The sequence below is a fragment of the Chiloscyllium punctatum genome, chromosome 4, assembly GCF_047496795.1.
Source record: "Chiloscyllium punctatum isolate Juve2018m chromosome 4, sChiPun1.3, whole genome shotgun sequence".
NCBI lineage: Eukaryota > Metazoa > Chordata > Chondrichthyes > Orectolobiformes > Hemiscylliidae > Chiloscyllium > Chiloscyllium punctatum.
Window position 1 is genome coordinate 97,276,501 of NC_092742.1, and position 22,415 is coordinate 97,298,915.

The 22,415-nt window shown below is 43.0% G+C and overlaps 1 protein-coding gene across 1 annotated transcript; it reads right to left on the bottom strand.

Annotated features, from left to right (window-relative positions):
* Positions 1 to 3,431: 3,431 nt before the first annotated feature.
* On the bottom strand, positions 3,432 to 14,798 carry LOC140476002 (EEF1A lysine methyltransferase 3-like). The gene is made up of 3 exons (XM_072567905.1): positions 14,628 to 14,798; positions 13,539 to 13,650; positions 3,432 to 3,835 (listed from the first exon to the last, which is right to left on the bottom strand). The coding sequence occupies exons 1-3, from the start codon at positions 14,796 to 14,798 to the stop codon at positions 3,432 to 3,434; spliced, it is 687 nt and encodes a 228-aa protein (XP_072424006.1).
* Positions 14,799 to 22,415: the final 7,617 nt, after the last annotated feature.

Here is a 22,415-nt window from a genome sequence, read left to right on the forward strand (position 1 = left end):
AGAAACTTTTCCCCCTTAGCAGAGGAATCAATAATTGGGAACACTGTTTTAAGGCAGGAAGCAGAAGATTTGAATTTGATTATTTTTCTGATTTGAGTGAACGTTTGCTTTTGCTTCAGAGAGTTGTCAGTATCTGGAACCTACTGCTTGAAAATGTAGTAGTGGCAGGAATCCACAAAGTGTTTAAGATACAGATGGTGACATCTTGAAAAATGCCCATATTATGGAGGAGGAAGTGCTGGATATCTTGAAATTCATAAAAGTGGATAAATCCCAGGACCTGATCAGGTGTAGCCTTGAACTCTGTGGGAAGATAGGAAAGTGATTGCTGGGCCCCTTGCTGAGATAATTGTATCATTGATAGTCACAGATGAGGTGCCAGAAGACTGGAGGTCGGCTAACGTGGTGCCACTTTAAGAAAGGTGGTAAGGAAAAGCCAGGGAACTATAGACCAGTGGGCCTGACATCAGTGGTAAGCAAGTTTTTGTTTAGATTAGATTCTGTGCAGTATGGAAACAAGCCCTTCAGCCCAACAAGTCCACACCGACCCTCGGAAGAGTAACCCATCCTATCCTATATGTACCCCGACTAATGCACCTAACACTACAGGCAACTTAGCATGGTCAATTCTTTGGACTGTGGGAGGAAACCAGAGCACCCGGAGGAAACCCACACAGACACGGGGAGAATGTGCAAACTCCACACAGACAGTCGCCCAAGGTGGGAGTCGAAACTGGGTGCCTGACACTGTGAGGCAGCAGTGCTAACCACTGAGCCACCGTGCAGACATGATGAACTGAAGGGTTGTAAAAATTCCAAAACTCTAGCTCTATGACACCTACACTCCCCACCATCTACCTAACCTCCTGCCATCAAAGCCAATTTTTCCTACTTATTCAAAACTTCCAAAAGGCTATATTGCTTACCTTATTAACTTATCACCTTTGTACCATACCCACTTGACAAGTAATTTCTTCCCACTTGGCATGTGACCCTCACCTGGCACACTACCCACACCCTACTGGTACCATATCCAGCTGCCACCTCATCAGGCACCTTATAGATTGGGCATTCTATGGCCCCCAACATTTATCCCACCCACCCACCCACCTGCCTGGCATCCTACCCTCAAGCCTCTCAGCGCCCTAACATCACTCTTACCATACCTACTTACAGCTACTGACAAAACAGCTGTCAGAATCTTTACATTTCAGAAAAAGGCAGCAAAAACTTTGATACAGAGTTTGTTAAACTTTGTGAAAGATCGTGATTTGTGTTCAGTGAAATTGGGGTTGTTCTGCAGGACTTGGATATTCAGTCAACTGAAGGCCAGGTTACAGTGTTTTGCACCTTCACCCTATGTGAATGATACTATTGTACTTCGCCTAGAAATAAATACCAAGCTCAGTGTATACCATCTACAAGTAACACATCGAACTTCAATCCGGAGCACACATGGTGGGCGAGTATTATACAGAGCTTGCGATATTGTACCAGCCATAGCTCTTTCTCAGTTTACCTCTTTCTCATTTACCTCTTTCTCAGTTCCGTTTGCAGGGTGGTATGTCTGGATCCAAGTTTGTAAAATAGCTCTTATCTCTGCTCGAGCATAATTTCGGCCTACCGGTCTGCCTCTGCTCTTCACACTCTTCACGTTCATTCAGTTTTATGTTTCTTTTTCACCAAATGTCAGATGGACAGTGTCCACTACAGCTCGAAGTCGTGTTGCGGAGCCCCCAGATTGTTCAGGAATTCGGTTGTAGTCCCCTAAAATCCGCTTGGTTAATAGTCTGTCTTGTGAGTTACGCTTATTCTCTCATAAAAATAAGGAATCCTTGTGGTGGGCATGTGTTTTGCTTAAGAGTAAAACACTCCTCTTGTCCACCAGGCGTTACTCTATCATGCTATTCCTACTTGTTGACATTTGCAATATAACTCGATTGAAAGTTAGTGGGTGCCTATTTTCACTCCTTATGTTAAGTAATTTGATACCGCGATAGTTGATTCCTAGAGGCGCATAGATATTCTGTCCAACGAACAGCAACATTGCAATGAATTTATTATTTAGCTGTCATCAGCGATTTGCTCAACTTAATTGAAACACGTACTGCAGAGAGCCAATTCCCTGTTTTAATTGTATCTGTGCATCCATTTGTCAACTCAATCGTCAGCAACAGAAAAGTAAATTGCACTTTTTGAATGACAACGGTATAACATTGCAACGTAATGTTACCAAAGGGGACTTCAACATTGCAATACCTTGTCAAATTGAATCAGATTTATGCAGTGCTTTCTGTGCGATGGTACAGAAAATAAATGATGCTGATTTTAACTTCCTAGAACAGTAAACTCTTTGGGAAATTAGCTTTCACAGGTTGGAACACCAATTAAGTAACTGTAGAATTTAATGCATAATTAGTACACAATTGCAGAGTTTACATAGAATGTAACTAGACTAGTGTGCACAGTTGGCAATATGATAAATATATGTTGCCCTATTTATATAATTGAGTTAGTTAGTTAGCTCGAAAACCTTGCACTTGTGTAGAAAACATAATCTTTTGCGGACAGCTGGAGTCTGAGGTGCGCTCTCACGCCTCTCGAAGGAAGCGTGAGGTGAAAGCTTATCCGAGATACTAACTTTGAATCCTGGGAGAAGATCGCTGACCTAACTAAACTGAAAGGGGTGCAGCCTCTTTAGAAAGTAAGTGCAGAGAGGAGCAGAGAGGAATGAAAGGAGAAGAAATTGCAGTTGCAAACCGACCTTAGCAGTCACTTATTTACCACTGGAACCCTGCCAAACACCCCAGAGAGGTAAACATGGTCATCGCCGCCTCAAAGGATGATCAAGATTAGCAGCGTGCTCCCCCCCCCCACCTCCAAAAAAAAATGAAGTAATATGCTCCCTCTACAGTTCATTTCACTTGATTTTGTACATTTCTTTCTACGATGATTTGGAGTGAAAATTGCGCAAGTAACAACATCTATTTCACCTGCAGTTTAACTCCGAGATCTAGAGATAAAATTGACAAAGCTAAGCAATTTCTTAAACACTTACATATGTGAATCAATCCAATCTTTGCTAATTTGATTTGTCAGTCTAAAGCAATGTACATATAGTAATTGAATTCACATATACAACAAAGTTAATATGCTTCACGATCCTTTTTATCTGTTTGTCACGTAAACAAAATCCATGCTATGCTAAAGAAAACATTCTCAACGTTAATTACAGAGATTTTTCTAAGGCAGGAACAGAAATGGTGGAAGGCCGATCCTGCCTGGTTTTATTCATGACTGTCTCTAGACAGCATTTAAAATTCAAACCTTCCTTTGAATGACTAATTTGTGTTTAAAAACCTGTAGCTGTGACGTGCTTGATTTATTCCAGGCTATTGATGATGGTAACGGCAGCAATGTGCGGGCTTGTCCTATTGCTTACAGTCTAGAGAACCAAGTTTGGTCATTTTGTAGACAGCTATGTATTTAGTCTCTAATCTGTCCACAACCTGGCAGTTAAAATAGCCAGGGAGAGTCACTTCATGGAAGGAAAGAGATCCATTCCCACTTCGAAATTCGGAAGCCAGGTAAATCGTTGTTCGTTGGCTGCAGAGATGCCTCAGAGTATCTACAAGTGCAGTATAAGAAGATGAAGAATAGACAATATCCGATCCCAGGACGACATCATAGTCGGTATTAAAGTTATTTAGATCTTCACCCCAGGTCAGGGCACACACTTTTAAACGGTGCCTGCAGGCAAAAGGGACGTTAATGGAGATGTTGTTGTTTATTTGCCTCAGAATTGCTGGTTGGTCTGTCATGGTAACATTTCCACCTGAGAACAAGAACATACAAGGAGGGTTTATTCATAATATGCTCTTGATTCCATTTTGATCTCGCATTAGGTTCATCGAAACAAAATATAACCGCCTTCAAGGAACAATGTACGTCCATAAGAAGTTAGGAAGAGCAAGCTTTCGGACCCACTATTAAACTGATACTCAGACCACCTCTCCAGAAGTTACTGACAACAGTAATGTGAAAGCAATCGACACAAAGTATATTGTGCTATCGGGTACCCAGGAATGAGATTGATTTAAAACGAAGATTTTAAGGCCACATTTGCTTTAAAGTATTTTAGTACATGTTGATAGATGAGGAAATTCCAGCACTCGAATGTTTCAAACTTAATAACATGAGGTCTTCAATAAGGTGTCGGTACTTAGAGTCATAGAGACGTACAGCATGGAAACAGACCCTTAGGTCCAACTCATCCAGGCTGACCAGGTATCCTAAATTAACCTAGTCCCATTTGTCAGCACTTGGCCCATATCTCTCTAAACTTTTCCTATTCAAATAACTATCCAGATGCCTTTTAAATTGCAATTATACCCACCTCCACCATCTCCCTTGACAATTCATTCCATACACACACCACCCGCTGCGTGCCTCTCACCTTAAACCTATGCCCTCTAGTTCTGGACTTCCCCATCCTGGGGAGGGGGGGGGGGAACCTTGATGATTTACCCTATTCCTCTCATGATATTATAAACCTCTATAAGGTCGCCCCTCAGCTTTCGATGCTCCAGGGAAAACAGCCCCAGCCTATTCAGCCTCTATCTATAGCTCAAACCCTCCAAACTTGGCAACCTCCTTTTCTGCATCTTTTCAAGTTTCACAACATCCTTCCAATAGAAGGGAGATGAGAATTGCACATAATATTACAAAAATGGCCTAACAAATGTCCTGAACAGCCATAATATGACCACACAACTCTTATACTCAATGCTCTGACCAATAAAGGAAACCACACCAAATGCCTTCTTTACTATCCTATCTACCTCTGATTCATTTTTCATGGAACTATGAACCTGCACTCCAAGGTCGCTTTATTCAGCAACACTCTCCAGGACCTTATAATTAAGTTTAAAAGTCCTGGTCTGATTTGCCTCACATTTAACTAAGTTAACATCCATCTGCCACTCCTGAGCCCATTAACCCAGCTGATCACAATCCCATTGTACTCTGAGGTTGCTGTTCACTACACCCCTAATTTTGGTGTCATCTGCAAACCTACTAGCTATACCTCCCATGTTCACATCCAAATCATTTACATAAATAACAAAAAGCAGTGGACCCAGCGCCAATCCTTGTGGCACACCACTGGTCACAGTCTGAAAAGCAACCCTTCACTTCTCACCTCTGTTTCTATCTTCCAGCAAGTTATGTATTCAAATGGTGAGTTGACCCTGTATTGCATGTGACCTAACCTTGCTAACTACAAGGAACCTTGTTGAATGCCTTACTGACATCCATATGGATCACATCCACTACTCTGCCATTATTAATCCTCTTCATTACTTCAAAAAACTCAATCAAGTTTGTGAGACATGACTCCCCATGCACAAAGCTATGTTGACTATCCCTAATCAATCCATAAGTTGACACGGAGCTGGAACTGGATGAGATACATTGAAGGATACTGAAAAAAGTGAGAGTGCAAATTGCTGAGTCTTCCTGAAATTCATGGGCAGTGCCATTCACTCTGGATAATTGCAAGTAAGAAAGAGAGGGCAAGAATACGCCAAGCAACTACAGGTCAGTAAGTTTAATTTCTAAACTGAGAAAATGATTAGAAATAATAAATTGAGATAGAATTAAAGACTTTGAGTTCAATTCGAGTTTGATTTATTGTTATCCCATGCCAAAGTACAGTGAAAAGTGTTATTTTGCATGCTATACAAGCAGATTGTAATGTACAAAATGTATCAGGCTAGTAGAAGAGAGAATAGAATGCAATATTACAAACACAGATAAGGTGCAGAGAGAGAGAGAGATCAACACTAAAATTTAAGCAGCCCATTCAAACATCTGACAACAGTGGGGAAGAAGCACTGGTCAAACTTTTATATCTTCTGCCCAATGGAAGAAGGTGGAAGAAAGTATAACTGGAGTGGTTTTATATTGGTTGTTTTCCAAGACAACAGGCAAGTATAGATGGAGTCAATAGATAGAAGATTGGCTTAAGTGATGAACTGGGCTGTATTCACAACTGTCTGTAGTTTCATGCACTCTTAGGAAGTGCAGTTGCCATATCACACTGTGACGCATCCAGATAGGATGCTCTCCATTGTGCATCTATAAAAACTAGCAAGAGTCTTTGTGGATATGCCAAATTTCTTAGCTTCCTGAGGAAGTAGATGCATTGTTCTGCTTTCTTGACCATCATACAAATTGATGTAGCCTCAGAGTATCTACTAGTGCAGTATAAGAAGATGGGCCAGGTGGACCAGGACAGATTATTGGCGGTCATCACTCCCAAAACTTGATACCCTTGACCATCTCTTCTTCAGCATCATAGAATCCCTTCAGTGTGGAAACAGGCCATTCGGCCCAACATGTCCACACCGACCCTCCGAACAGTAACCTGCCTAGACCCATTCCCCTGACCTATTTCTCCACATTTACCACTGACTAATGCACCTAATCTACACATCCCTGAGCACTATTGACAATTTAGCATGGCCAACTCACCTAAACTGCACATCTTTAGATTGTGGGAAGAAACCAGGGCACCCAGAGGAAACCCATGCAGACACAGGGAGAACATGCAAACTCCACACAGACTGTTGCCAAAGGCTGGAATCGAACCTGGGTCCCTGGCGCTGTGAGGCAGCAGTGCTAACCACTGAGTCACAGTGCCACTCATCATTGATGCAGACAGGGGCATGCACTCCACTTTGCTTCCTGAAGTCAATGTCCAAATCCATCATTTTGCTGATGTTTTTAAATCTATGCTGCTAATCATTCAATCTCTTTACTGTACTCTATCTCAACATTCAGTTCCAAACTTAACAGTCCCAACCTCCAACCTCCAACCTCATAGTCAGAGAACCTTGCACTGCTTGATTCTATCTCCTACTGAAGGTTCACAAACCTGACTTCCCCAGTCAACCCATTGTCTCAGCCTCCTCCTGTCCTACTGAACCCATTTCTGCATACCTTGACACCATCCAGCGCCCCCCCCCCCCCACCACCACTTAGTGTAGCAAATACCCACCTATGTTCAGGACACCACCCTTCACTTCATCCAAGACTTTTGTTTCCTCAGCTCCCTACACCGTATCTTCACCATGTATATCCAGTCTCTACACACATCTATCCACTATGATGAAGGCCTCCAAGCCTTGCATTTCAACCTCTTGCACGATCACAATCAGTACCTTTCCACTGACACCCTCATCTGCATGTCTGAACTGGTCCTCACCTTTAACAACTTCTTCAAATCTTCCTATTTCCTCCAAACCAAACAGGCATCGTCCCCAGCTATGCCTGCCTCTTTTTCAGGTAGATGGAACAGTCCATCTTCCATAGTTACACTGGCTCCACCCCCCACCTGTTCCTCTGCTACATCAATTGGTGCTACCATGTGCTCCAGCAGGCAGGTTGAACAGTTCATCAACTTCACTAACATCTTTCACCCCGACCTCAAATTCACCTGGGCCATCTCAGACATGTCCCTCCCATTCCTGGACCACTCCATCTCCACCTCAAGTGACCGACTAACTATGGACATCTACTACAAACCCACCGACTCCTGCAACTACCTGCACCACACTTCCTCCCACCTGCCTCTTGTAAAAATGTCATCCCTTATTCCCAATACCTCCGCTTCCTCTGCATCTGTTCCCAGGATGACCAATTCCACCATAGAAAATTGCAAATGGCCTCCTTCTTCAAAGACTGAAATTTCCCCTCCCAAGTGGTCGATGATGCCCTCCAGTGCATCTCCTCCACTTCCTGCACCTCTGCCCTTGAATATCACCCCTTCAAATGCAACATGGACAGAACCCAACACCCCCCCCCCCCCCAACGTCCTTACCTTCCATCCCACCAACTTCCAATATTGCATCATCATCCGCCACTTCCGCCAGCTATAAACAGACCCCACCAATAGGGATATAATTCTCTTCCACCCCTATCAGCATCGCAGAGAGACCATTCCTTCTGTGACTCCCTTGCCAGATCCACAAACCCCACCAGGCCACACCGCACTCCCGGCACATCCATCAGAGATTCACCTGCACTTCCACAAATGTCATCGACTGTATCCGTTGCACCTGATTGTGGTCTCCTCTACATCGGGGAGACAGGACGCCAACTTGTGGATGGTTTCAGAGAATACCTCCGAGACACCTGCCCCAACCAACCCCACCACCCCATGGATGAACACATAAGACCCCCTCCCACTCCATAAAGGACATGCAGGTCCTGGATCTCCTCCATCGCCAAATCCTAACCACCCAACAACTAGAGGAAGAACACCTCTTCCACCTTGGAACCCTGCATCACACAAGATTAATGTGGATTTCACCAGTTTCCTCATTTCCCCTCCCCCCACCTTATCCCAGACCCAAGCCTCCAACTTGGCACCGCCCTCTTGACCTGCCCATCATCTGTCCCAACTATCCATTTCACCCTCATCTTTGACCTATCACCTTCTCCCCCAAGTTCATCTACCTATTGCATCCTCAGCTACGTTTCCCCAGCTTTACGCCTCTCTCATTTATCTCTCAGCCCTCTTGTCCCACATGCCTCATTCCTGATGAACAGCTGATGCCCAAAATGACAATTCTCCAGATCCTCAGATGCTGCCTGACCTGCTTTGCTTTTCCAGCACTACACTCTTGACTGTCTCATCATTGTTGTGACCTATAATGGTGTCATCAACAAACGTGTAAAGGGAGTTCAGGCAGACTTTGGTCACACACTCGTGAATGTTTAAGTAGTATAATAAGAGGCTGAGTATAAAGTCTTGCAGAGCAGTAGTGCTGAGGATTATCATGGAGGAGGTGTTGTTATGTCTTCTTACTGATTGCAATGTATGGGTCAGGAGGTCAAGGATCCAGTTACAGAAGGGGGAGCTGAGACTGAGGCCTCACAGTTCGGAGATGAGTTTGATTGAAATTATAGTGTTGAAGGTATATCTGTAGTCAAAAAGTAAGACCTGACATAGATGTCATTGTTGTCTAAGTGTTCCATAGATGAGTGTAGGACCAGAGAGATGGCATCTGCCATTGACCTGTTGCAACGTTAGACAAATTACAAAAGATCAAGGCAACATAGGAGGCTAGAGTTGATGTGAGCCATGACTAATCTCTCAAAGCACTTCATAACTGTGGAGTTCAGTAACACTGGGCAGTAGTCATTGGGGTATGTTGCATGAATTTTCTTTGGCACTGGGATGATGGTGGTCTTCTTAAAGCAGGTAAGGACTTCAGCTCATAGTAAGGAGCGTTTAAAGATGTTAGCAAATACTCCCACCAGCTAGTCCACGTAACATTCATATAGGTAAATCCAGATTAATGAAGGAGGGAGAGAATGGATGTATTAAGGGAAATTGTGATTAATTAAATTGTTTGACTTTTTTTGAGGAGGGAATAGGGAGGGCTGATGAGGGTCATACTGGCAATTGTGTGCGCACTGACTGTAAAAATAATTTGATGCAGTGCAGTGCACATTGTGAGACCAATGAGCAGAATTAGAGCTGTGGAATGAAAGCAATAGTAGAAATGGAGGTACAGTATTGACTCAGTATTTGAAAAATTCCTATAATTTTGCTAAAGACTTGTGTTGCAGAACCTATCACCACCAGCCCACCAACAGATCCACACACTCCCCACCTCCCCCCCCCCCCACAACCCCACACACACACCGAGCCAAGCTGTTATTAGCTTGACAATATGCAAGCATGCCCAGTAATATCTTCTGCACAAAACAAAACCTGTGTCCTACCAATAATAGCCACTCCATTGGTCCACTTTCAATCATCAGTAAAGCAATAATCTGCTTACTGATGCTAAACGTGGGTTCTGTTAAGGCTACTTAGTTCCTAACCTCTTTACATCCTTCATTCAATTGGACCAAACTGCTGAATTCCAGAAGTGATTTGCACATAATTGCACTTGATATTAAGGCCACACATGATGGAATGTGGCATCAAGTAACCCTGGAAAAGCTGGAATCAATAAGAATCCAGGGGAAAGCTTTTCTCCTGTTTTGAGTAATACCTGGTGTAACGGAAGTTGATTCTTTTTGTTGAAGAACCACCATCTCAGTTCAAGGATATCTGTCAGATGTTCTTCAAGATTATGTCCTAGGTTTAACCATCTATGGTTGATGGAATAATGACATTCCCTCTATCATAAGATCAGAACTGGAGATGGCCACTGATGATTGCACAATATTGAGCATCTGCAATACTGCCTGACTCTGCAAAGACTGAAGGAGTTCATATCCAAAATCTTGCAAAATCTGGACAATATCCTGGCTTGGACTGACCAGTGGCAAACAACATTTAAACCACAGAAGTGTCAGGCAATAACAATTTCCAACAAGAAAGAATCTAACCATCGCCCATTGACAGTCAATGACATTGCCAAATCTGAATCCTCTACCATCAACATCCTGAAGGATGCCTTTGACCAGAAAATGCATTGGATTAGCCATATAGATACTGTGGGTACAAGAGCATGTATCTTGCAGTGAGCAACTAACCTTATCAAAAGAGCCTGTGGTCTACCTATGAGACACAAGATTGGAGTGTAATGGTATACTCCCAACTGCTTGGATAAGTATGAGCCTGGAATTGAATCTGAAGTATAGTTCCAACAAAACTCAAGAAGTTTGACACCATCCAGCATGAAAAAGGCTGCACAATTGGCACCAGATATCCAATCCCTACATTATTCAGTAGCATTAGTGGGTACCAACCATAAGATGAACCACAGAAATTCATCAAAACCTTTTAAACTTCATCATAGATACCCACCGCTATTTCTGGCATTAAATACATGGAAGCATTACCACTTACAAGACTCCTCCACACTCCTAACCATCCCATTTTAAAATATATCGTCATTCCTTCAGTGTTGCTGGGTCAAAATCCAGGAACTCCCTCCCTCGTATCATTCTGGCTCCACCTAAAACAAATAGTCTATAGTGAATCAAGAAGGGAGCTTATCACCACTCTCTCCATGGCAATAAATAAAGGCCCAGCCAGGGATGGCTGCAACCCATGAATGAATAGACAAAAAAAAAATACACACAGGCAAGATCACATTCAGAATGCCCAAGTGACAATTAAATTGCCAGTGTAAATCTTCCCTGGAATTAGCATCATTATATTCAGGATTATCAGGATACTGTTGTCCAATTGTAGAATCTCATCTCGCATTGTGTGCTTTGTAAGCACGAGCTCATTGATAAATCTCAATATCTTGCTAGCAGTAAACAGTTGAATTGACATGATGATTGATATGATCAACCAGTCTTTGAGATGTATGACCTACATTATTGGGGATATTCTCTATCACAAAGATTCTGCCAAATAAAGTTAACTTGCCAACACTCTCCTTTCAAGCAGTACGAATGTTGGTTCCAACATGAATTTGCATTCTGACATAATGTCTAGATGTATGCAAAACAAAATTTTGAACAAAATGTGTATTTTCGTCAGCAATTCCCAAATATTTAATTGGATGAACTCTCCACTCATGCGATGCTCAATTTATTTTTACAAAAACGGCCTGGTAATTCTGCAGTGGTTAAGGAGCCAAGTGAAGGTGCAGTTGGGAGTCATCAGCATGCATTTACAAATTAATGCCATATTTTGGACAGTGCTAGTGAGGCTGTATGTCAATAGAAAACAGAAGGAACTAAGAATAGACCCTCAAGGGACACCCAGGTTTATGCTGCAGGAACTGGAAGAAAACTCTTTCTAAATGATTAATGAAAATAAAATACTGTGTGTGCTGCAACTCTGAAATCAAAAGAGGCTTGCTTGAGAAACCCAACAGATCTGGCAGCATCTGTGGAGAGAGAAACAGAGTTAATGTTTTGACTCCAGCATGATTTTTCTTTGAAGCTGAAGCAAGATGGGACAATCAGGAATATTGAGCTGCTGAAAGATGGCAGAGACAAATGGAACATAGGGTTTGTGAAATGATAAGGGACGTTTAGAGATTACAATTGTAGGATAAAAGGCAAAAGGAGTGATAATCGTTAGAGAGAAAACAAGGATTAGATCCATAGTAAGTGACAATAACATCTGTCTCCAGTTCCAAAAAACAGCTGAGACTTTTGGAATGTTACTGTTGTATTATTGTAATATGTATTCTGCCTACCACTGGATTGTTAAGAATCAAACCAGGTAAGAGCAAGATGGAAACTGTTGAAGTCCACATTGATGCCTTGGGGTTGAAGTGTTCCGAGGTGGAAGAGGAAGAAGAATGCCTCATCTTCCGCCTCAGAACACTTCAACCCCAAGGCATCAATGTGGACTTCAACAGTTTCCTCATATCCCCTTCCCCCACCTCACCCTAGTTCTAAACTTCCAGCCCATGACTTGTCCAGACTTGTCCTACCTGCCTATCTTCTTTTCCACCTATCCACTCCACCCTCTCCTCCTTGACCTATCACCTTCATCCCCTCCCCCACTCACCCATTGTACTCTATGCTACTTTCTCCCCACCCCCACCCTCCTCTAGCTTATCTCTCCACACTTCAGGCTCACTGCCTTTATTCCTGATGAAGGGCTTTTGCCTGAAGCGTCGATTTTGAAGCTACTTGGATGCTGCCTGAAATGCTGTGCTCTTCCAGCACCACTAATCCAGAATCTAACATGGGAAGTGCTGAGTGAGTTTTGGTGATGTGCAGTTTAGTGGGAATTATGGTCAAGGAAGCAGGTGGTGGGTCTAATGACAAGCGAAATGGGAGATGAAATTAGGGTGAATATGGGAGGAACTAAAGATCACAATTCTAGGGAAGGGGCATCCTTATAGGACGCTTGACCTGGTAGGTCTGTCGACAAAAAGGACATGGCAGAGACCACTTATTGGATGGTATTGACCTTTGTGGAAAATGTAGACCTCATTCCTGTCACAACTTGATATAAATGAAAATGAAAGAGACAGGGCAGGGGACATGATGCAGATGGTAAAGGAAGATAGGTTAAATCATTGGATGTTAGAAGAATAAGGATTGACTTCATGAAACATATCAAATTGCAATAGTTTGAGCAAGTAGGTGTGGAGAAACCTCCTGTATGGGGAATGTAGAAGACGATTCACAATCTCAGAAGTAAGGGCTGATCATTTAGGCACGATTACGCAGTTCATTGCATGCTGAACTTTGAAATTCTGTATTCTAAAAAGTTGTAGTCTTTCAGTCATTGAGTTTATTCAAGAAAGATCTGGGTTAGACAAATGATTGCATAGTACGGTCAGTAAGAGACATGGGGTTAGTGAGGAAAAGGGAGTTGATGTACAATGCCATCCGTGATTATGTTCACTGACGTAGTACTCTCGAAGAGCCAATTGACTGCATGCTTCCCATTTCTTATATTCTTACGTTCATCGCACAGTAGTGTAAATCTCTCGCACCCAGACCACTTTGTGATTGATATTGATGCGCCTTACTGTTTCTTCACTCGCCAGTAAAATGGCCTATTTTTGCTTCAATTCCATGATATAACTCACCGAGCAAGGTTGCTAGGATCCCCACGATTCCAGTGCCTGATCCCAATTCAATCACTTTCTTCCCAGTAAAACTGACGTTTTCCTTTTCGAAGTACCGGCAAAGCGCAACCCCCTGAAAATAAGAGAGAAAAAATGCCGCTCACAAGCTTCTGTCTAAGAAATGTTTGCTTGGAAGAGGACGTGCCGTTGCAAGCAAGTTTGCAGAGTGGATTAGTCTCGACAAGTAGGATAAGGGAAGGTTCTATGCGCATTTCATGAATCGTTCATTGGTTGCAATACCATTTCGATTATCTCTGAGTAGCACCTTAAGACTGCCCAAAGCGTTTGAGTTCATTTGAGTTACTGTTCATGTCAATTCGCGCAGGGCAAAATGTTTTAGAGCGACAACAGACACCTATTTGAGTCCTCTCCATTGAAGGGGTCGGCAGACAGAGTGAAGCGCATAGAGTTGTGGGGTCTTACGTTCTCACTGGATGGCAGAACCCAACCTGACTTGAACGTTTATCGTGATCAGTGTCGATCACAATGCAGCGTTCCTCCGCGCTGTTACTCTAGATTGTATGACTATAGTCTCCGGTAGAGATTAACTCCACTAGCCGCTGACAGAGCAGTCAGAGTTCTATCATCCAGCTATGGCCTGACACTGCAATAAATGAAAAGTATCAGAAATTCCGCCGTGCATTCACCAAACAAATAATTTTCAGTCCTGCTACGTGTATTTAAAACTGCGGGGTGAACTCAATTCGAAAATATAACACTCTGTAAATCGCATCTTCAAGGTAAGGCAGACAATTGGAACGTGCAACTCGTACTTATTCTATCATTTAAACCTCTGAATCCCAGTTTAGTTTTGAAAAACGGATATGCTAGTATGTAAGAGGCATCGGTTACATTAATGCATTAAAATATGTGAAAGAAACAATTCACATTTATAGAATGAACTACATGTAAATTATGCTTGACACCTGAAAAATGTTCAAAACTCATCTTCCTAAGATTTCAAATAATATGCAACTAAGAGTGGATCTTTTTGAAGTTAGTAAAATGCAGTTTCTCTTCTACTCCATTCTACTAACGCAGTTCACTCACAGCCTCCCAGACATACGAGGAGACGCCCAATTCAGCATCCATGAATCGAACGATCTTTAGATTAAATCCGCAAAATTCGAAGTTGCTCCTGCGAATTGCAGCAGTCGGGGTTCGATTCTCACTCTCGCGAGCTTTGGAGCTACATTGCTCTCGACTCTGGGTCGCCGCCATGTTTTGTTTTCTATTTGAACTCCTGAACCCGTACACAATGGTTTGCAATGAGGTTGACGCCGGCTACAGATTGGCAGCAATTGTTGGAACTGGAATTATATATCGAGTTATGAGGCGTCATGGCGCCTCAGATTGCGTCACAGCCAATGACGTGTCATCATTTCTCAAGCATTCGTACATAGCAGTTAATTTTGCCAACAAGGATTTGAGTATTAGTAATGATGGCCCCAACAACAAAGGACTATCTTAATGCACAGAGGATCGTGGAATGTCGAACTTTCTTGCGTTTGCGTTGAATTATCAAAACAACTAGGCCCCAATGTCTCCATTAGTAAATTATCCGACTCCGCAAGATACCCCAGAAACAGAATATTGCGGTTGACGTCTGGTTCTAATTCCTGGAGCACAAAGTCTATTCTTAACGCAGTACTGAGGGAATACTGTTGTGCCCATAATGCTGTCACGTGCTGGCCAAGTGGAAAGGGCTTTTGTCGCATGTGGACATTCACGGCCATTTTGAAGTTGTACTTGGGACCTAGCCTTGTGGTGTGGCCAATCGCCACCACTCAATTACCACCGAAATCAGAAGATCTGGCGCGTGCCTCTTGCTCGTTTGCTCCGAGCGAATTAGTCAGTCCTCTCCTGTATACTAACAAATATTGTTCTTCAAAATAATTAATTTGAAAATACTTCAACGTTCAGTAATGGCTAAGGATCTATCTGCTCTTCCAAACGTAGGTGAATCCAAAAGCAATTTTCAAACAACCTCTTCTGAAAATCAAATGATCGACTCTGAAATTCCTGAGAAGAATCATATCGAACTAGGAACGTTAACTCCCTTTCTCTCTCCATAGACGATGCCAGAATGACAGAGTTTTCCAGCTTTATTTTTAACCGCAGATCTCCAACATCAGCGCTAATCTGGTTTCATCCGTTTTTTTAAAATTCTCTTGTTGCAGAAGCTGCATCCATGGTACCGTCCATGGTGTCTTGTCTATTCTCTTTCTTTGATCGTGAAAACTTCAGTAGTAGTTCCAAACGCAGGACGGAGCTATCTCTTTTCCTGATGAGAAAGTCTCCCGGGAAACCTGGGCGCATTTCAAATGGTTACCGACATCGTTATTTACTTAAGAAATTCCCAATGAAAAATTCTCCCTTAGATATTCGGAATGATAAGCAAATCTCCAATCTTTCAAATGGTGTCCCTTTACCATTTTGGAGGGCAAAGCACTAAGGGCAGCACCAAGACAATAAGGCACATATCCTCCCGGCTTACTGCTATACAATCATCCATTGTCATTGGGCCAAAAACCCTGAACTAACTTCCGAACAGCAGCGCGGCTATACCTGAACTGAAATGAATGGCTCTGATCAGGACAGGAGCTCAATACATCCTACTCATTGAATATTATGAACCACAACTAGTATTGTTCTTGTTGAGACAACCTTGCCTTCTGTGAAGTATTCACTTCACCATCCTGCGATCGTATGTGATTAACAACTAACTAATAACTTGAGGGGCATAAAACAGATGTTCAGTTATCCCAATCGCCGTGAACGAAGTTTACAGCACAGTAGAGATAAGCATCCGTGTTTCAGAGGGGACCTAGGGGATAAGCGGCAACGCCGAGCCAATAGGCAACAGTAACAAGTCGACTTCAGAATGTTAGATGACGAAACACTGGGATGTGTAAGGGCATGGAGAGGGTGGGTGGGCGGGGGCGGAGGGGAGAGGGGGAGAGAGACAAAGTGCCACAACGTGGCAACTATTGCATTTTCATATTGATGGAAAACGTTTCATACGCAATTGAAAGGATATTGAATACATTGAAACACGGTGCTTTGCAGCTCAAAATTCCTTTAGAGTTAATTTTGAGCTACATTTCTTTCAGTGACGACATAACAAAACATCAAAATATGCGCCCTTGAATAAATTATTACATTTCATTACATTGTTTCCCGAAGTTTTTGCATCTAGGTTAATTTAACTGCTCCTCACTTTATTAATCCAGTGACGAAAAAATAACTTAATTTTTTTTAGATCCAATGAGAAATGTCCTTTCAGACTTGGTCCAGTCGATCAGCAATGGTGCTCCCATGACAAGGTAGCGTCTTGGTAATATCAATTGAACCTGCCGTCCCCCATCTCGAGTACATTCTGTGTTGTAACCACCCTCAAAGTTTCTTGAATTTGGTGGACTATCTAATTTATCGCGAGGCAGGGACAGTTGCGGAGACAGGGGTGCAGGTGGTAGTTTGTAGACAGCAACTGGTTCCCTTACCCATGTTTGAAATGATAACACTAGACTTCCATGGGCTCCGAGTCAATGTTGAGAACCACCAAAGCAAGTCCATACTGATTATATGCCAGGACATACCGAGGCTTTTGACGGTGGTCTTGGGAACATTAGTTGTAAGCTTAAATTCTGTGAGCATTTCTATCAGGTTGCTGCTTTATTAGTCTGCAGGATCTCTCTCCCAATTTTGGCATTAGACCCTGGATTTTACTAAGAATCACTTTGCAGGGTCGATTGCTCTCTGTGTGCAAATGTTCCTCTCAGTGTGTAGGTCAATGCCGGGTGGCCCTTCCACTTTGTGTTTGTAATTGCAGACCAATGGAATGGCTTTCTGTAACATTTCGGAGGACTCAACCACATATATCTGAAATCGTATGTTGGCCAGATCAGGTAAAGACAGACCTTCAGAAGGACATTAGTGAGACTCACTCTTCTACTTCCTCCTCCACCAAGGTGTTGGGCAAACTCATCCTAACACACAGCTCAGTTGTTGGCAAGTTGTGCAACATCCAGTGCACCAGCGCAATTCCAATTTCGTACTGGTGGATTGTACCAGAGCTTTCAAAGCACTAGACTGTGAACTTCGGATGCACAGTGCCAGTTTGATTGGAGACATAAGAGGCATTTAGTATTCCAGCGCCCCTGATCCTCTCTTATTTCCTGCGTGTCAACCCCAAAGTCACCCAACAGCCATAAATGAAGGCCTTCTAATGGCCAGAACATTTGAAGCACTTGCGACTGTCTCAGTCTCATCATTGCAATCACCAGAGAATCACCTGGCATGTGCACTTCAGCAATGTTGCAGAACGGCAACTTCTCAACACCAGTTATTTGTCTAATGTAAGAAATCATCCTTGCTCTTTCACTTCTTATGCTGCTTATTACATTTCAATGTTATGGTCCTCTTAGCAAATATGGGAATATCAAACCTTTATCGGCAAAATAAACAAAATCCGGAAATATCAACGTACATTCCCAGAGCTGTTCTTAAAAACGAGTTTAAGTAGACATCCCTAATGCTGATGGAGGCTGATAATTATTGCTAAGAAACATAATCAGTATAGCAATAGCACTAACAACAGAAGAAACAAGGGCAGGGGTGCATGATATCATGTTCCAGGCTGCTATACTATACAATGAGATAATAACTAACCTTATTCCCTGCTAATTCCACAAATCGCTTTATTTGCTTAGTGCCCAAAATGCAATCAGTTTCAGTCTTGAATAGTAGAATCCATTGAGCCTCCTCTACCCTCCTGAGTAGAGACCTCCAAAGAATCCGGACACATCAAATCTCCTTATCGTTTAATCGGATACTGGGAAGATATTTTCTGTGTGGTGGGTGTTTAGGACCAGGGATTTCAATATTGAAAGAAGCAACTGCTATTTAAATCAAAGAATAGAAGAATTCCTACGTTCAAACAGTTGTGAATCTGTAATTTTCTTGTCTAGATAACTGTGGGCGACCTGTTGTTCAGTATCAGGTCAGAAATCAACAAATCTTAGAATGCTAAGAAAATTCTAGGATTTGGGGGCAGTGTGGGAAATGACATGAGAAACGTCTGAGGACTCTGGGACTGAACTCGATGGAGTTTAGAAGGATGAGGGATGATCTGATTGAAACTTGCAGAATACTGAATAGTCTGGACAGAGTGGATGTTGGAAAGATGTTTCTATTGGCAGGACAGATGAGCATCTGAGGTCTCTCCACCCTGGAGGCTCCCTGCCTCATTCTTGATAAAGGGCTTTTGCCCGAAGCGTCGATTTTCCTGCTCTTTGGATGCTACCTGACCTGCTGTGCTTTTCCAGCACCACACTCTCGCCTGATGTCACAACTTTTCAGGCCTTTAGAGATAAGGAGAAACGTCTTTAGCTATAGAGCGGCGAATCTGTGGAATTCATTGCCACAGAAGGCTGTGAAACCAGGTCATTGAGATTATTTAAAACAGAGATAGATAAGTTTTTGATAGCCAAGGGGATCAAAGATTTTTTTAAATGCATTTGTACGACTTATAACTCGCTGGTTGGCCAGTATTGATAGCCCATCGCTATTTCCCTTGAGAAGATAGTGGTGAGCTGCTTTCTTGCATCGCTTCAGTCGCCTTGCTGTCGGTTGACCCACAATGCCGGTAGGGAGGGAATTCCAGGATTTTGACTCAACCGGCCATACTGTTTTAGGCATTGGTGTACATGATTCCAGGTTGGAGGATTTGAGTTATATGGGGAGGTTAGATAGGCTGTGGCTGTTTTCCCTGGAGCTTCGGAGGCTGAGGGGTGGCCTTACAGAGGTTTACAAAATCATGAGGGGCGTGGATAGAATAAATAGACAAGGTACTTTCCCTGGGATGGGGAAGTCCAGAACTAGAGTGCATAGGTTTAGGGTGAGAAGGGAAAGATATAAAAGGGACCTAAGGGTCAACATTTTCACACGGGTTTTGATGTGTGTATGGAATGAGCTGCCAGAGGAAGTGGTGGAAGCTGATACAATGCAGCATTTAAAAGGCATCAGTATGGTTATATGAATAGGAAGGGTTTGGAGGGATATGGGCCAAGTGCTGACCAACGAGACTAGATTGGGTTAGGATATCTGGTAGGCATGGATGAGTTAAAAGTGTCTGGATCTGTGCTGTACATTTCTATGATTCTATGACTCAGCTCTTTTTGTTTGTATAAAAAATTGTGTATCCATGTGTTACTGCAAAATAGATTAATTCGCACCGACTTGAATTCAGCTTCCTTGGAATTCAATGTTGACGGCCCCTTCTCGTGTATCATCTTCCATGCTGTAGTTAGTTGGTGAGAGGTCTTTGTGCCAAGCGGGTAAGAAAGTGATGCCAGACGATTAGGTCAAAGAAGGTTGGATGGAGATCACAGAAGAAATCAGCACCCTTGGGACCTTCCAAAGTAGCTGAAAGCAGTGTATTACAAGACTGAGTGGTCTCTTGCGATAGGAAAGCGTAAGTATGGAGCAATTCTGTAGATTGTAATTCCAATCATGGTGTGTGGATGTGAAAAGTGTGGAAAATAGTTACACCAGGCCCAAATGCTAAAATAGACACACCATGTTGAATGGCACTGAGGAATTCTGAGACAGAGCTCCCAGAAACGCAAGATCTGTTCATTTTAAATGCCGTTAGGAAATGGTTGCAGTAAGAATGGATATGTTGGCTACCAGCGTGAACTGGTTTCCCCTAAAATTTCATTACATTGCTGCTTTCCCTTAGGAGAGGAAACGAGGTTAAAAAGCCTATGGACAGAGCAAGGCCTGGAGGAGCATCTCAAAACTTGGCCATTGAATTTCACTACCCTGAACGAGGGAACTCTACAGCTCAGGAGAAACTAATGCTATGTGACTGTGGGTCATCAAGACACTGCCTGACAACCTCGGGTGATGAAAATATGGAGCCACAAGTGTCTCCTGCTAAGATTGTGCTGAGTTGGTGGGTCGAAATTGAGAAACGGAGACTGGAAGGGAGCATTGATGGAATGATTTTGGTCGATGTCAGCATTCGGGGAGGCATGAGAAATAGATGTTTAAAATCTAGGCATCATTTGTTTGTGCACCCAGGAGTGTAGGGCATGTGTGTGTTGGGGGGATGGGGGACAGCAATTGTGTAGCTCTGGACTAATTTCTCCAACAGATGAAAATAAGGGTGCATTTTTTCATCCGGAGATATTTAAGACCTAGACTGCAATTTATTTAAGATTGGAAGAAGACGATTCCTTGTAAACGTGCAACAGTCATCTAGACGCTTATGTGACTGGGACCAGTTTGCAGGGCAACATAAAATTGAGTTCTGAGATGGTTAGATTCGATTCCCTACAACGTAGAAACAGGCCCTTCAGCCCAACCTGTCCACACCGACCCTCCGAAGCGTAACCCACCCAAATCAATTCCCCTACCCGACACTTACCCCGACTAAAGCACCTATCACTATGGGCAATTTAGCATGACCAATTCACCTAAACTGCACACCTTTGGATTGTGGGAGGAAACCGGAGCACCCGGAGGAAACCCACGCAGACACAGGGAGAATGTGCAAACTCCACACAGTCAGTCGCCCGAGGCGGGAGACGAGCCCAGGTCCCTGGTGCTGTGAGGCAGCAGTGCTAACCGCTGAGCCATGAAGTCGGACAATTTAAGTAAAGAACGGCCATAAATATGATAGTACGACTGACCTCTTTCTGCGTTGCAGGATTCGCTGACACATTGACATTTTTCGCGACAGCGAGCAAAAATCATTGTGTTTTATTTTGCACTGAAAATACCTTTGGAAATTCCCCCGTTTCTCACGCGCATCAGCGGCTGCCACAAGGGTGGAAAAATTAGATGCACGGGCGAACAAATTACAACGTTGCAATTTTAATTCTTCCAGTTATTATCCACTAGCCTGCGTTGAAAGTAATATGCCTTCGCCAGAAAACAGTTTAGCCCGTGGCATACAATACATTTATTTCATTCCATCTGTGCATTAAGTTGTCACTCAGAAGTAGCACGACTGCATTTTTCACAGTCACAATGAAACATATTGACAGGGTTCAACTTAACCATTCCCAAATTCAATTCAACACTAAAACCGTTCTGCGTCTGACGTAGGTGTTCTATGTATTCGACGCTTTGCAGTAGAATATATGAGAAGGGTGCTCATTGTTTCCAACTTCATGCTTGTCAAAACGCCTGCAATCTATGCCGAGGCAATTGATAACTTGGTTGTTATTTGTCGAAGATGGCGGACATTAATTAACATCGACAAATGACGTCACTGGCTCTTTTGCCATCGATCCTGTGTAAACTGACAACTCTGTGGGCAAGGTTGGCAGACGTAATTGTTGCGTCGAACATCTATGATGACTATAACCGATCTCTGGGTGGGAGTATACAGTGACATTCTTACATACGAACGGTACTTTACAGTAAATTTCGCCAACCTAAACATAAATGTACTACAAAGTGCACAAATGGGCCAATTACGTCGATGGTTCCCAGTAAAGCAGTGCGAATATATCCATTAACGTCAATCGACCGACAATGACAGAGTGCAGTGGCTTTCACGTGGGGAAGCAGCAGGTTACCTGTAAACTTGTCTCTAAGTTTTACACCGACAGCTTTTATCATGACACATATTTATCTGTATATGTTATATTACTAAATATTGTTTGAAATATGTTTCAAATAGAGGTCACACGTCGTTGTGTGGAAGAAGGGCCATCGAACCCACACCGACCTTCCTAAGAGCACCCTTCCCTATTCCCTTAACCGTGCATTTCCCCACGGCTCATCCACCTAGCCTGCACATGCCTGGACAGACTGGGAAATTTA